This window comes from Pelodiscus sinensis, chromosome 1 (assembly GCF_049634645.1).
Source record: "Pelodiscus sinensis isolate JC-2024 chromosome 1, ASM4963464v1, whole genome shotgun sequence".
Taxonomy (NCBI): domain Eukaryota; kingdom Metazoa; phylum Chordata; order Testudines; family Trionychidae; genus Pelodiscus; species Pelodiscus sinensis.
Genome location: NC_134711.1, coordinates 92,566,345 through 92,581,560, shown reverse-complemented (window position 1 = coordinate 92,581,560; position 15,216 = coordinate 92,566,345). Strand labels below are relative to the sequence as shown.

Here is a 15,216-nt window from a genome sequence, read left to right as displayed (position 1 = left end):
AGTGTGGGCACTGGTGGGCCCACACACACACTTGGGGAGCTTTTGGTACTTGCTCCCAGCCTCCCTAAATGCAGGAGTGATACACCAGCCACACCCTGCCACCAGGGGGCTCCATTCCTGCTCCTCCCCTTTCTGCAAGCCCCACCCTCTGGCCTGGCCAGAAGCTGAGCCATTGTAGGGAGCCCTGGATCTTCCACCTGCCCCAGTGAGTGCTGGGGGCCCTACCCTCTGCTCCTCCTCTCCTCTGGGGCCCTACTCCGCCTCTTCCACCTGAGGCCCCACCCCTGGCCAGGCTGGAAGCTGAAGCCCAGTGAGCATATTGCCACCCACCCCCAGCCGACTGAGTCACTTGCCCAAGCCCTTCCCAGCCTCCCCTTGCACAGAGCTGGCCCCTCAGCCCCTCTCCCCATGTGGAGCTGGTCCAAGCCCTGCTGCTCACCTTCCCCTGAGCTCCCTTTTGGCAAAACTGGGCATCTGTCCCATTGCAGCTAGCCTGTGGACAGGACGCCTAAAGGATGCCTATGGACGGGACAGTTCCCACTACTGATGTTAGCCGCGGGGTGGCCTGGGGGATTACCTGGGAGGCCTGGGGCCAGCAGCAGGGGCTGGGCCCCCAACTCTCACCATGGCAGTGGAAGCTGTGGGAAGCGGAGCAACCCAGCCACCTGGTCTGCTCACTGCCATCTCCCAGCCGGGTCACTCCGCTGCACTGCTGCACCCCAGCCCTAACCCGCTCCGCTCTGCTCCCCCGTGATGGCGGAATGGAGCTGGCTGCTGTGTCGCTCCACTTCCCACAGCTCCTGCCATCGTGATGACTGCTTGGGGGCCCAACCCTTGCTGCCAGCCTGTGCCACCCCAGCTCACATCTCTCAGGGGAGGGGGCTTGGGAGAAGGGACACGGGGGTGGGGCCTGGGGCAGGTTGCCCTGCACGTCCCTAGGGACAGCCCTTGCCCAGTTTTGCCAAAAAGTCAGGATGTTGGCACAGAGCTTAAAAAGGGGGCTGTCCTGGTCAAAATGGGGTGTATGCTTACCTGAGCCACTCAGGCAGCCCAGACTGCTGGGGGGAACCCCAGGCCCTGCACCTGCCCTGGGCGGGAAGCCCAAAAGCAGCCCCTGGCATGTGTCCCTGCCCTCCAGAGCATGCTGTCTGGGGCAGGTGGAGGCACCAAGGCTCTGCCCAGTAGCTCAGCTGCTGACCAAGCCAGAGGGTGGGGCTTGCAGTAAGGGAAGGAGCAGGGACGGAGACCCCTGGTGGAGGGGGGGGAATATACTTTGTACCTAGAGCCCCAATAAATCTTAATCTACCTCTGGCTCCTGCTCCCTTCCCTATAGAGCCTCTTCCCCTCCTGCCTGCCCCCTCCCTTTGTCCTCTCTTTGAGCATGAGCCAGTCACTCTTTTTTCCAGGCTATGACCTCTGCTCGAGTCCTTTGAAGGGCTTTTCATACCTGAGTCCCCTGACGTTCTTCTCGGTGACCTCCACGTGGATAATGATGGGGTATATTTCACTTTTAATTAGATCCCTCACTCTCTGGAGGCCCAGCTCCAGCAGGCAGTGTTTATTCTGCAAGGAAATTGCATAGATTTACTGATGTAAATGGAAAAGAAATAACCCAAAGTCCCTAACAGTTCCATTAAATCAAACCCCATGCTGGGCGATATCATTGCTTTTCCACTAGTAATTCCATTACACGTGGATTTACAGCTAGCCCCAAGAGGGAATCAGAGAATTAAAGAGCAGGGTCATCTGATACGTAACAGGCTGTGTGTCCAGCCTTGCCTGAGGGTCCTTCTAGCCCCTCCCTCTTCTTATGCATGTGCCGCATGCATCTCTGGGCCTTCTAGGGATTTTCTCACCGAGCCCATGCCCTCCTCATTCCATCCCCTCTTGCTGGGATGGAGCAAACCCCACTGATTAATTAGTGCTTAGCATAATTAGCATTAATACCTGCCCCTCCCTCTTTGAGTGGGGCTTGATAGTGATTCTATAAAAAGCCAAAAGCCGACACTTCCCGGCAGCCTCAGCGTCTGATGGAGGAAGCTAGTGGCTGGAGAACTCTTTTGAGGGGTCCCAATGCTCTCTTCATTGACTCCTTTCCTTCATCCTGCCGTACTCCCCATTCAGTGCTCTCTTCCCATCCTCCCTTTCTCCCTTTCAATAATCCCATCCCCTTCATAGCACCCATGGGACCTCCCGCTCCTGCCCCATGCCCGCTTGCACCCAGCAGGCAGTGACCAGAAGCCACTGCCCTCCTCTCCGCACCTTGCCGATACACTCCCGGATGGTGTGGATCTCTCTGCTCTCCCTCTGGTCCTGGAGGGAGCCTGGAGCTACACCGTTCCCCTGGGGAGGAGCAGCTGGGTCAGCATTAGCAAGCATCTCTGCGGAAGGAAGCAGAGCGGGTTGGCTGTGACAGATAATGGCAATTTTCTGCAATATCTGAGACACACGCCTTATTGAATTAAGTTAAACCACACTGAATTAGGTTTCAGTGTCCTAGGAGTTCATTGTATTACAAATGCAGCTGTTTACCTGTTAGTGTAGGGTTCTATTGTATGTCTCTAGGACACATGACTGATATAAGCCCTGGAGAGTGTTATAAGCATCACAAGATAATTTGAAACAATGTGCCAGAAAAACCAAGTGGGATCTCTGTACTTGGGAGGAAGGGAGGGCAACTTCTCACCTCCGGACCCTGCCTTTTGTAGCTGCGCCCTGAGGAGAAAGCCATGGTTACATGAGGACCAAGGACCAAACTATGTATGAGTGACTCGCATTAGGAGCGGAAGGTGTGGAGCATGTCTGAACTAACAGCAGTTATGGATCTGTGATCACAGGGGGAAAACCCTTGGTGGGATCTTACGGACTGATCACCGGCCAGAGCCCTTGTTGGAGTGGAGTGGTTTCTGGGAAGCTTATTAGCATGCACGTAGGTGCCTTCCTTCTTGTTAAATGTTTTCTATGGAATGCTCTTACCTTAAGAATAAGTGTGCTTGTTTAGGAAGCGTGGTGTGGTAATTTAACTGTGGGTTATCACGCTGTGTTTAGCCTCCGAGGAAGGAAGCAAAGCTGACTTGCTGAGACTCACTGCCCTGCTGGGGGATATCAAAGGGAGGGAGCTGTGCAGCCTGGAAAAACCCTGGTCAGGATGGAGAGAGCAGCAGGTCCCATCCCAAGAAAGGAGACAGCTGAGGAGCCTGAAGCCTGCGAGTGGGTCCCCATGGTGGACTACCATAGGGAATACAGGTGCAGTTGCCTGAATCATGGCATTGGCTATGCGGCAAAAAAATGCCCATAAAACTTGCCTTCTCCCTGAGCAGAGCAGGCTAGCCAGAGGGGGTTCTTGTATCCACACCAAATTGAGGCCTACAGCCCTTCTAAGTGATTTTCATAAGTGGCCCAATTGGCACCCAACAATGTGGTGTGAGAGTGGGACCCTAAGGGTGCAGGACAGGGCATCCACAGGACAGCACACAAGCTGTGCAGGTCACACGGCTCGTGAGTGCAGCTAGACACACAACGGGTTCTTTCAAAGCATTCCTGGGCGATGGAAAATGGAGATTTTCAACCAAAAATGTTTTTGTTGTTGTTGTTGGGTTGTTTTTTAAAATTTTTGAGCGTGCACAACCCACATTTTCTGAAGGGAAACACCCACGCAAAGGGGGTAGTGGTGGGGGGTTAGTTTGCATAGAAATTTAATGTAGTAACAGAAATCACTTCCCAACCAGCTGTGCTAATCAGTAAAACACCAATGAGAGAGAGAGGTGTCCTTCCGGGAATGAGGGAGAGCATGGTGTCACAGCTGGTTCTCATGGCCGCCTGGAGGCAAGCAAGGAAGAGACTGAGCTAGCGGAGTCGCAGTACTTCAGGCTAAAGCCAAGGGGCTCCCATCAAAGAGGGAAATTTGGAGGAACCTACTAGAGCGACCACCATCCAAGCAAAGGTGCTCCAGCCAGACCAAGCAACTGACTGTGTCCCCAGTGGCATGGAAGAGCTCGGCCATAGGGAAGCACTGCAGCCAAGATGACAATGAGAGGCATCAGAGATTTCAGAAAGGCACAAACGAAATGGGACGCTAGCTGGTTAGGAGTGGCTGAAAGACAAACTAGCAGCAGCTGGTGGGTGGGAAGAGCCAGACAGCATTGCATTGGCTGCTGAGAGAGATAATGAGACATCTTTCCCCATCCCTGAAGGACCTGCAAGTGCTCTTCTCAGATCTCCTGGGTTCTTAGACAGCTACCGCACTTGTCTGGAGAGAGCCTCCCATGGGCATGGATATCATCAACTCTAGAGATAGGAACGACTGATCTTCAACATTATCATGGCCCTCACCCTGCTAAGCAGCTGTGAATTAGCAGGAGGAAAAAGGTAGCCCGCCCCCAAGAAAGGCCCTGTGATTAGCACAGAGACTGGGACTCAGCACTGCTGGGTTCTGTTCCAGACTCCACCACACACAACCTGTGGGGCTCTGGTGAGTCACCTGATTGCTTCTGTTCATCAGCTGTGCACACGTGAAAGTCCAGGCGTGAGGTGGGCAGGTCCAGCATGTTCCTGATGAGCCTGGATGCTATGCAGTCAGGTGAGAGCACCACCGGGCGAGGGGCCTGCACCGCCAGGGGGCGCACGAGGCTGTAGGGCTTTGGGCTCCTCTCTGGGTCTGGGTGACAGGTAAGTGAGTGAACGAGAGCTAAGAGCAGTCAGCTGCACAGAGATTGTTACTTTCTCCCCACGTCATAGGCACTGCTGCCACCTGCACCCCTCCCCGCAGTAGCGAGAGCCACCCTACCCTCTACTTCTCCCCCCGCCAGCCCCACCCTTCACCCCAACCCCGCCGCACCCACTGCCAGCCCCAGCCCCATGCGCCTATTACCACAACCCCTCTGCTTCCCCCATACTCCTCCAAATCTCCGCCTGGTAGGCCATAGAACCTAACTATTACTCCTCTTCCAAGCTGCCCAGCCCCACTTTTTCATCGCCATGTGGGGCACCCCTCTCCCTTGGGGAGTGATGCACAAACCTACTGCCCCCTGCAGCCCTAGGAGCCCTACCAGGAGCCTGCTGGCCAGGCTATCCTCCCTCGACTGTGAGAAGGGGTGTTAAGTGAGGATGGAGTCACGGAAGCGTCCCAATTCTGCCAGACAAACAGCCACAGGGAGGACTCCAGGGTGTGATTTTGTCCCCAAAGGACATGGAAGGGCTGTACCAAAGGAGTCCAGAGTAGCCACTCACCTGGGGAGAGGCCCAGCAGCAGCTGCTGCGGAGGATCCCCATGTGGTTTATATTTCACCATCTGGGTCCGTTTCTTCAGCTGAGGGGAATGGGGGAGAGAACAGGGACACAGAACATTCACCCCGCTGCGCAGACAGGCTCGCATTGGGAGGCACAGACAGGGCTCGCGTGGGGAGGCAGATGGCCCGAGAGAGGCAAGGGGCCCAGACTGCGGGAGGTTCAGGGGCTCCGTTTAGAGGAGTATGCTGAAGCTCAGAGCAGCATTTCAGGCCTCCCCTTCCTGCCACCTTTCTGTGCCCGTGCCCTGCCATGAGGCACCCCCTCGGCCCCTCCCTCCTTAGTGCCCTGCTTTCCCCCTGACCTGGCACACGCAACCCCACAGAGTACCCAGGCCTGGTCCTCTCAGGAGCGAGAGACCAAGACCCCAGCCCTTCCAGACCCAGCACTGCAGACCTGCTCTTCACACACAGCCCAGGGAGCTCCATGGGACAGTCGCCCTGATTGCCCCTCCCATCTCCACCTAGCACTTAGGGGGCTCGGTCTCCAGCAAGGTGTTCCACTCTCCCCTTCATTCACCCCACAGCACGTTTCAGTGGAGGTGAGGCTCCCAGCATAGAGCACGCTTGGTCAAATGAGCACTTCATGCCATGCTGGGATTGACCCTAAGCCGCTACTGCTTGAGCCAACAGCTCCCGGCTCTGTCAGCCAAGCCTATAGCAGGCTCATCTGCCCCATATATCCCCATTTAGCAGTGGACAGGGCACAGAGTGTCACACTGAGCGGGTGCAGATGATAGGAGCTATGATCCCCCCGCACACACACACTTTCCACCACTTTCTCCTCAAGCTTACATTACTCCTGCGGCCCATCTGCCAGCCTGGCACTTGGCCTTTCTCCTGTACCTTCAAAAGCTGCTGAGCCCTGGGAGGAGAGAGATTGCCATCAGGTAGCTACAGAATTACCCCCCTGAGCCCCTATAGCTCTGCTGGCACATCCCCACCACCCAGTCTCTTTGGAGGTGCCCAGATGAGAAGCACCTTGAGAAGCTAGACAGTCTGTTTTCCTGAACAGCTGCAGGGAACTCAAAGGCAAATGGGGGGGGGGGGGGGGCAAATTCTCCTTCCCCACTGCTGAGACCCCAAAAAGACTGTAGCCCCTATGCGCGCATTACCGGCTGTAGTTAGGCACTGTTCCCTTGTCCAGGTCCCGCAGTGTCAAGGGATCGACACGAGCACAATACCACTCCAGCCGCCCCTTGTGCATGGTGTCAGTGACGTGCAGGATCTCCCGACACTTGATGCACAGGGCGTAGGGGTCGGACTGCTCCGGGAGGGTCAGATTGGCACGCACGTAGAGGGAGTCTCCAGTCACTTTCTTCCCTTCTTCCAAGGCCTCCTTGAGAGGCTGGTATCCTGGCCCAAGAGACACAGAATGAGATTCACTGCAGCCAGCTCCCTTCTCCAAGGGACCCGCGCGGGAGTGAGGTGGGCAGTCACCTCTGGAACCTCGGGGCATCTCGTACAGCTGCGCTCCCTAAGCTGGTGTGCACAGCCGCATGGGCCGTGGTGTGAAGAGAAAGCCTGGAACCAACAGAACGTGGAGATTCTCCTCTGAGACAGCGTGGAGGGGTCTTAGGGTAGGGAGGGGCAGAGCCCAGGACTCAGGTTGCTCTGGGCTGAATGGACAAGGAGGATGAATTCCTGGAAGGAGAGGGGAAGGGAACAGCCTGTACCCCAGGGACGTCCATCCTTGCGCCCAAGCCAAGCAGCAGCCACCAGGATTTACCTTGCATGTCGGGCAAGAAGATGAGACCAGCTGGGTCATCCCAGTGCAGCAGGCTCAGGTAAGCTACCTCCCGTGTGCAGTTTTTCAGAGACAGCACCTCCCTATTCGGCAAAGTGCCCCTCAGCTGCCAAGGAAAGAAGGGTAGGAGGGAGAAGTGGTGACTACAACAGGTCACACGGACCAACCCCTCCCACCACCCAAACCAAGATAGGCCTTCCTTCTCCACGTCCCAGCTCCCTCCGCTCAGCACCTCAAGAAGGATAAGGGACAAATGAGAGCTTGGAAGGGTCTGAAAGCTTCTGGGTGCAGGGCTTAACCCAGCCTCTAGCCATTGGGGGTAAGAGAAACTGTCCCTGAGAGCCGGCTACACTACCACTGAGTTTCTTGCTCCTTCCTCTACAGCCTCTGCTGCTGACCTAGGTGGTGCACACAATTCCCCAATGCTCTTCATTCAGCGGCACCCTTCTGACTGTCCAGCCTTATAACCCCATACAGCCCATGGCATTTGGGCACTGATGTTCACACAGCTGTAAAATTTAAGGCCAGAAGGGACCACTAGCTCATCCAGGCTGATCTTCTGTAAACTACCACCCAGCCTGTTCTCCAACTAAGCAGCATCAGGTGTGGTTAATACTCAGCTGGGAGATCACTCAGATATGGGGCACTCAAGAGGAGGCGCTCTAGTCAGTACCCCAGCATGGAGCCGGATTGCTGGAGGTGCTTGTTAAAGGGGGTGGTTTTTCCAAGAGCAAGGCTGTTCATTCCAGTGGCCGGGCAAAACTGAATCAGGTCTTTATTGTCAACATAAATACCCCCAGGCACTTTCACCGGAGCAGTTCTTCTCCACATAAATTCCTACAAAACATGGCAGGTGTCACTGAGGCAGAGTAGCTGCACGTCAATAATGGGAGAGTCAGCCAGCCTGTCAAGTGCCTTGAGACCACTGCCCCAACTTGAAGGAGCCCTACAGCCACTCATTCCAGATCTGTATTGATATGCTCACTACCACTGTATTATTCAGCCACTCATTTCTGTGTGCCTCTTAGACAAGGAGTGGCTCCTGGTGAACAAGGGAGACAAAGCTGGGACTCAAGCAGTGCAGAGAGGTATGTGGTGGCTGTAGCTAAAGCTGACTTGTGTTTAATAAATGTCTCCTGTTTAAGATGGACTGTGGTTCCATGTTGCATGACAGTCTCCAGACTCACCTCCAGGAGCCGGCACCCCTCTCTCAGTCCTGTACTCTCAGCCTTTGAACCTGGCTTCACCCACTGGACATAAATCCCTGTTTGGTTCCCTCCCAGGATGGAGATGTCTCTTCCAAGCCCCCTGTCCTGGGGCACTGAGTTGCTCAGGTGGACCACACTAGACAGATGCACTACCAAGGATCTGATGAGGGAGAAAACAACAACGGGAAATTCAAGCCTACTTCCTTTGCAAGGAGCCATGTCCTTCATCTGGTGTGTCATGGCACTTTATGTCAAGGTACCGAGACTCAGCAGTGAGGTATACGACTAAGGGTATGTCTACACTACCCCGCTAGTTCGAACTAGCGGGGTAATGTAGGCATACCGCACTTGCTAATGAAGCCCGGGATTTGAATTTCCTGGGCTTCATTAGCATAAGCGGGGAGCCGCCATTTTTAAATCCCCGCTGCTTCGAACCCCGTGCAGCGCGGCTACACGGGGCTCGAACTAGGTAGTTCGGACTAGGTTCCTATTCCGAACTACCGTTACTCCTCGTGAAATGAGGTGTACCGGTAGTTCGGAATAGGCACCCTAGTCCGAACTACCTAGTTCGAGCCCCGTGTAGCCGCGCTGCACGGGGTTCGAAGCAGCGGGGATTTAAAAATGGCGGCTCCCCGCTTATGCTAATGAAGCCTGGGAAATTCAAATCCCGGGCTTCATTAGCAAGTGCGGTATGCCTACATTACCCTCCTAGTTCGAACTAGGAGGGTAGTGTAGACATACCCTAAGAGATTTACTGACTGGGGCTGGACTGCAAGACTGTGCATGCAGTATGCCCTAGACTCCCCAAACCCTGTTGACCCATGCATCAGGCTTGGCACAGACCCAGAGATGGATTTTTTAGGGACAGAGCAGGGACTGGGGGAAGGGCTGGAGTGGGGGTGCTGTGGAGCAGGGGCAGGAAGAGGCAAGGTGAGGGTGGGGCATGGGATGGAGGGGGGTTGTCCCAGGCCCTGCACCCCCTAGGGACAGCCCTGGTCCCATGCACAATTTCCTCCTCTCATCCCATCAGAAAGGGGGCCTTCCAGATAGGGCCATGGTCCCATCTGGGAAAGCCTAGACTGGTAGCACAGGGAGACCACAGAGAGACAGTGGAATCCCCTTCACCTCATTGCTCAGGAGATAAAAGCCATCCCTGCCCCCAGCCCCAAGCCTAACCCAAGGAGGAGTCAGCGAAACCCTCACCTGATGAGCTCTTTTTGGTCAGAGAGGCTGTCCAGGCAGTTCTCTGACTTCACCCTGCTATGTGCGCTGTTGGAAAAGGAGAGACCAGCCGGCGAAAGAGTCGTGGTCACACTTCCTAGGAAAGAGTGAGGGAGAGAAGACCGCAAGTCACCACAAACAACTGCATAGACTAGAATCTTGCAGGGACCCCGCTCTGGGGCTGTGTGACCCACAGGGCACTTGAGTGAGACAGGCAGATGGCGGGGGACGGAGGGTTAGAACCAGCCCTGCACTCCTGGGCCAGGCCTCTGAGAAGAGGCAATTCCCACTGCCCACCCAGAGGGTGACTGCAATAGCCAGGGAGCCTAGTAACCACCCACTCACCCACCCGGTCGTGACAGTAGATTGTGCCACAAATCCAGCCAGCCCCAAGATATACAGTGGGATGTGCTCTTAAGAGTTACAGCCCGTCACCGAGGACTGATAACACCCCGAAGCTGAAGTGTTTATCTCTTCCCGTTCCTGCCCCTCTGACTCTGAATCAAATTCTCCGTCTATAAAACCCTCTATAAATTACAGATACCCGAGTGGAATATCCTAAAAGCTCTGCAGGAGACAGGCGGGCCCTTCCGAGACTGCTGCTGTGGCTGGTGGGAGAAGTGTGGGGCAATGGTGCCCCCCAGTGGGCACAGGGCCTTGCAGCCGATTTCAAAGATGGACCGCTCCCTGCCCCTTCTCTCCCTTGTCTCTCCCCTCACGTACTTCCCAGGAAAGTCCCTCTGGAAAAGCCAGGACTGCAGATACCTGTGATGTCCTCCACGCTTCCAAAGGACCCGCAGGACAGGCTGGAAGGGACAGGGAGACACAAAGGGCAATCACCAGGCCTCAGCATTTCTAGTATCGATTTGTGTCATGCTGTGCCCCTGCTATGCTAACATGGCTCCTCACAGCCAGGACCGGACTGGGGGGGGCGCAGGGCTCCACCCCCTCCCCACCCCGCGCCCTTCTCCTGCCCCCTCCTGCCCCCATTACACCCCATACCCAAAGCACCCTCTCCCCAGCAATGCGAGCCAGGGGATTCCCTGGGGGGGCTGGTGCAGGGCAGCAGCTGGAGCTGCCCCCACCCCCAGCCCCTCACCATGGAGGCAGGAACTGAAGCAACCCGACAGCCTGCTCAGCTCTGCCACCCATCTTTCAGCCTGCTGTGCTCCGCTTCGTCACAGAGGCAGGAAGCAAAGTGCCCTGGGACTGGGGCCAGGTCACCCTGCTTGCTGCTGCCGCGGTGAAGCAGAGCACAGCGGGCTGGGAGATGAATCAGTGAGGTGAGGTGAATGGGAGCAGGCTTCTGGGTCTCTCCGGCTCCCACAGTGAGTGCAGGAGGGCCTGACCCCTACTGCCACCCCATGCCAGGCTTCCCAGGTAATTCCCCAGGCCGCCCTAGGCCCCGCCCATTGGAGAGGCAGCCACCACAGGGCCCCACAAAGTGCAGGGCCTGGGGCAGCTGCCCCAAACCATCCTTATGGACAGGCTGGCTCTGCTCACAGCCGCTCTCCTGCAGCCTGTGTTCCCACCCCACAGCCAGCGTAGCCCGCCCCCTCCGCCTTCCGCCACACGTGGCCAGCAGAGTCAGCCTCATGGCCAATGTGGCCTGCCCCTCCGCTCTTGCACCATGGGGCCAGCGCGCCCCGCCCCTCCCACTGCACTGCACACAGCCGACACCCTTCGTGTCAGAGTCCCCCCTCCACGAGTGCTCTTACACCCTTGAATGCCGGTGCTCCTCCCCTCAGCAGCTGTGCTCCCTCCCACCCAGCCAGCACCCTGCACCCTGCAACATTTCTCAGCTTTTCGGCAGTTTCCCTGCTTTGCGAAGCTTTTGCCAGAGACTCCAGGATTGAAGCCCCTCGGCGCGCCTGTCAGCCATCCCCTCTGCCCTGCCGGCACAGCAGGAAGCTGGGACTGGCGTAGCTGCCCTGCCCCAGGGCCCCTGCCTTTGGCAGCACCAGCTGGGGAGGCTGGAACTGAAGCGGCGTGGGAGGGATTACAGTGAGGCATGGCAGGGCCAGGTCGCCAGGGGTTACCTTTTGATAGGCCCAGATTCATCTTCCCGCTGCCGTCGGAGAATGGAGCCAGCGCAGGGGGGGAAGGGGAAGGTGGAGAGGCGGTTAATGTCCTTCTCGCTCTCTGGAGTCACCTCCTGAAGAGAGCAAGAGAGACGCCACTTTGCACCACACCCACCATCCAGATCCACCCTCAGCCCGCTTCCCACAGTGCCCCCATGGTGCCATCTTGCTCCTCTCTGGGTGGGTCTCCTTCAGAGCCCAGCCACAGCCAGGGCCGGATTAAGGGGGGGAGCTAGCTGGACAGCTGCCTGGGGTGCCAACCTATGGGGGGCACCTGATGGCAGCTCTAAAGGGCACAGCACGCCGGAGGGTGGGGCTGTGCATGCGCCGTGCACCCAGGGGCAGAGCCGCGCATGCGTCACACGCCTGCTGCCCGGGGCACAGGAATGGCTCGAGGAAACCCTGGCCACAGCTGCTGGCCCTGCAGTTCTGTTCAGTGTCCATTTGTACCCCACCTATGCCCTGCTCGTGGGAGCCCTGCCAGGCCTTGCCACTCGCAGAGATGGGGGAGGGGTTTCTGAGGATAAGAAACAAGAAGCTGCACCTCACAAAATCCCCATCCCTTTGCAGTCTGCCCAGCAAATGGCACGGTCCCAGCCCAGGCCAGGAGTAGCCTGATGTAGGATGGGACACAAAAGGAATGCCCCTCGGGTCCTCCGATTCACCCTCCTGCATGAGAGGGGAGGGACGAGCCGTGACGGCAATGGGAGCAAGCAGAGCAAAGGACTCCGTGCGTAATTAACCCACACAACTTGCCAGCGCAGGATACTGCCAAGCACTAGGGCTGTGTCTATACTGGCCACTTATTCTGGAAAATCAGCCACTTTTCCGGAATAACTTGCCAGCTGTCTACACTGGCCCCTTGAATTTCCGGAAAAGCACTGACGATCTACTGTAAAATCATCAGTGTTTTTCCGGAAAAACTATGCTGCTCCTGTTTGGGCAAAAGTCCTGTTCCAGAAAACTGTTCCGGAAAAAGGCCAGTGTAGACAGCACAGATTTCTTTTCCGCAAAAAAGCCCCGATCGCGAAAATGATGATCGGGGCTTTTTTGCGGAAAAGTGCGTCTACATTGGCACGGACGCTTTTCCGGAAAAAGTGCTTTTCCGGAAAAGCATCCTACCAATGTAGACGAGCTTTTTCCGGAAATACTTATAACGGAAAACTGTTCCATTTTAAGCATTTCCGGAAAATCATGCCAGTGTAGAAGTAGCCTAGGAGTTTCTAAGGATCAGGCATGAAATCCTGGCCCCATTCAAGTCAATGGGGGTTTTGCCATTGAGTTCATAGAATCATAGAATCATAGAATAATAGGACTGGAAGGGACCTCGAGAGGTCATCGAGTCCAGCCCCCCGCCCTCAAGGCAGGACCAAGCTCCACCTACACCATCCCTGACAGATGTCTATCTAACCTGTTCTTAAATATCTCCAGAGAGGGAGATTCCACCACCTCCCTTGGCAATTTATTCCAATATTTGACCACCCTGACAGTTAGGAATTTTTTCCTACTGTCCAATCTAAACCTCCCCTGCTGCACTTTAAGCCCATTACTCCTTGTCCTGTCCTCAGAAACCAAGAGGAACAAATTTTCTCCTTCCTCCTTGTGACACCCTTTTAGATATTTGAAAACTGCTATCATGTCCCCCCTTAATCTTCTTTTTTCCAAACTAAACAAGCCCAGTTCATGAAGCCTGGCTTCATAGGTCATGTTCTCTAGACCTTTAATCATTCTTGTTGCTCTTCTCTGTACCCTTTCCAATTTCTCCACATCTTTCTTGAAATGTGGCACCCAGAACTTGACACAGTACTCCAGCTGAGGCCTAACTAGTGCAGAGTAGAGCGGCAGAATGACTTCACGAGTTTTGCTTACAACACACCTGTTGATACAACCTAGAATCATATTTGCTTTTTTTGCAACAGCATCCCACTGTTGACTCATATTCAACTTGTGGTCCACTATGACCCCTAGATCCCTTTCCTCCATGCTCCTTCCTAGACAGTCGCTTCCCATCTTGTATGTATGGAACTGATTTGATTGTTCCTTCCTAAGTGGAGCACTTTGCATTTCTCTTTATTAAACCTCATCCTGTTTACCTCTGACCATTTCTCTAACTTGCTAAGGTCATTTTGAATTATGTCCCTATCCTCCAAAGAAGTCGCAACCCCACCCAGTTTGGTATCATCTGCAAACTTAATAAGCGTACTCTCTATCCCAATATCTACATCATTGATGAAGATATTGAACAGTACGGGTCCCAAAACAGACCCTTGAGGAACTCCACTTGTTATCCCTTTCCAGCAGGATTTAGAACCGTTAACAACAACTCTCTGACTACGGTTATCCAGCCAATTATGCACCCACCTTATCGTGGCCCTATCTAAGTTATATTTGCATAGTTTATCAATAAGAATATCGTGCGAGACCATATCAAATGCCTTACTAAAGTCTAGGTATATGACATCCACCGCTTCTCCCTTATCCACAAGGCTCGTTATCCTATCAAAGAAAGCTATCAGATTAGTTTGGCATGACTTGTTCTTCACAAACCCATGCTGGCTATTCCCTATCACTTTATTACCTTCCAAGTGTTTGCATATGATTTCCTTAATTACCTGCTCCATTATCTTCCCTGGGACACAGACGTTAAACTGACCGGTCTGTAGTTTCCTGGGTTGTTCTTATTCCCCTTTTTATAGATGGGCACAATATTTGCCCTTTTCCAGTCTTCTGGAATCTCCCCTGTCTGCCATGATTTTTCAAAGATCATAGCTAAAGGCTCAGATACCTCCTCTATCAGCTCCTTGAGTATCCTGGGATGCATTTCATCAGGACCTGGTGACTTGCTGACATCTAACTTTCCTAAGTGATTTTTAACTTGTTCTTTGTGTATCCTATCTTCTAAACTTACCCTCTCTCTGCTTGTATTCACTACGTTAGACACACCTCCAGACTTCTCGGTGAAGACCGAAACAAAGAAGTCATTGAGCATCTCCGCCATTTCCAAGTTTCCTGTTACTGCTTCTCCCTCCTCACTAAGCAGTGGGCCTACCCTGTCCTTGGTTCAACAAAGGCCAGATTCCCAGCCACCCCCACTTTCTGTCTGTGTCTGAATGCCACATCCATGCCGACAGTAACGGGGAAACCAGCTACGAAACTAGGGAACCAGCTGCAAGGCTGCTGATGGCTGGGCCGGAGAGAGAGGAGAGAACTGAGCCATCGGGGCACTGAGGAGTGTGGGATGCTGGGGTGCACCTCAGGAATGAGAGCTCCTGGGCTCTGCTTCAGGCTTTGATACTGAGCCGCTGGGGGACCTCCAGGGAGCCCCCCACCCCTGTCTGCCTTGGGCAGGGGGGCTCACGCTGACACAGACCTGCTCTGCGGGGGGCTGCAGGGCTCAGTGACTTACAGACGAGCGAGGCGATGGCGTGGGCCCCCTTGCTCTTACCGTGCTGAGGTGCGAGGGGCCCTCTGGCAAGGTGATGGCAGGGACTCCCAGCATGTCCATGACACTGTTCCCCAAGGGAGAGGGGTTATCACTCAGGCTCCAGGTGCTGCTCAAGTTGGAGCAGAGGGAGTAGGAGGAGGGGCACACCTGAGAGGGGAGGGAGGGACACAATGAGACACGAGAAGATCATTGGCCCTCCCTTCTCTTCACCCTCAGGCACTCCTCCCCA

General features: G+C 55.0%; 1 protein-coding gene across 10 annotated transcripts in view; it reads right to left on the bottom strand.

Moving 5' to 3' along the window:
- Positions 1–15,216, bottom strand: part of CARD10 (caspase recruitment domain family member 10) — a 34,011-nt gene that overhangs the window by 2,561 nt on the left and 16,234 nt on the right. For all 10 annotated transcript variants that reach the window (XM_075937421.1, XM_075937459.1, XM_075937411.1 and 7 more), the window contains 12 exons: positions 14,988–15,134; positions 11,501–11,616; positions 10,227–10,267; positions 9,444–9,558; positions 8,220–8,400; positions 7,015–7,138; positions 6,401–6,641; positions 6,081–6,150; positions 5,230–5,308; positions 4,481–4,657; positions 2,263–2,381; positions 1,448–1,563 (listed from right to left, as the gene is read on the bottom strand). In XM_075937421.1, coding sequence (XP_075793536.1) covers positions 1,448–1,563; positions 2,263–2,381; positions 4,481–4,657; positions 5,230–5,308; positions 6,081–6,150; positions 6,401–6,641; positions 7,015–7,138; positions 8,220–8,400; positions 9,444–9,558; positions 10,227–10,267; positions 11,501–11,616; positions 14,988–15,134 — 1,526 coding nt within the window. The remainder of the gene's footprint in view (positions 1–1,447; positions 1,564–2,262; positions 2,382–4,480; positions 4,658–5,229; positions 5,309–6,080; positions 6,151–6,400; positions 6,642–7,014; positions 7,139–8,219; positions 8,401–9,443; positions 9,559–10,226; positions 10,268–11,500; positions 11,617–14,987; positions 15,135–15,216) is intronic.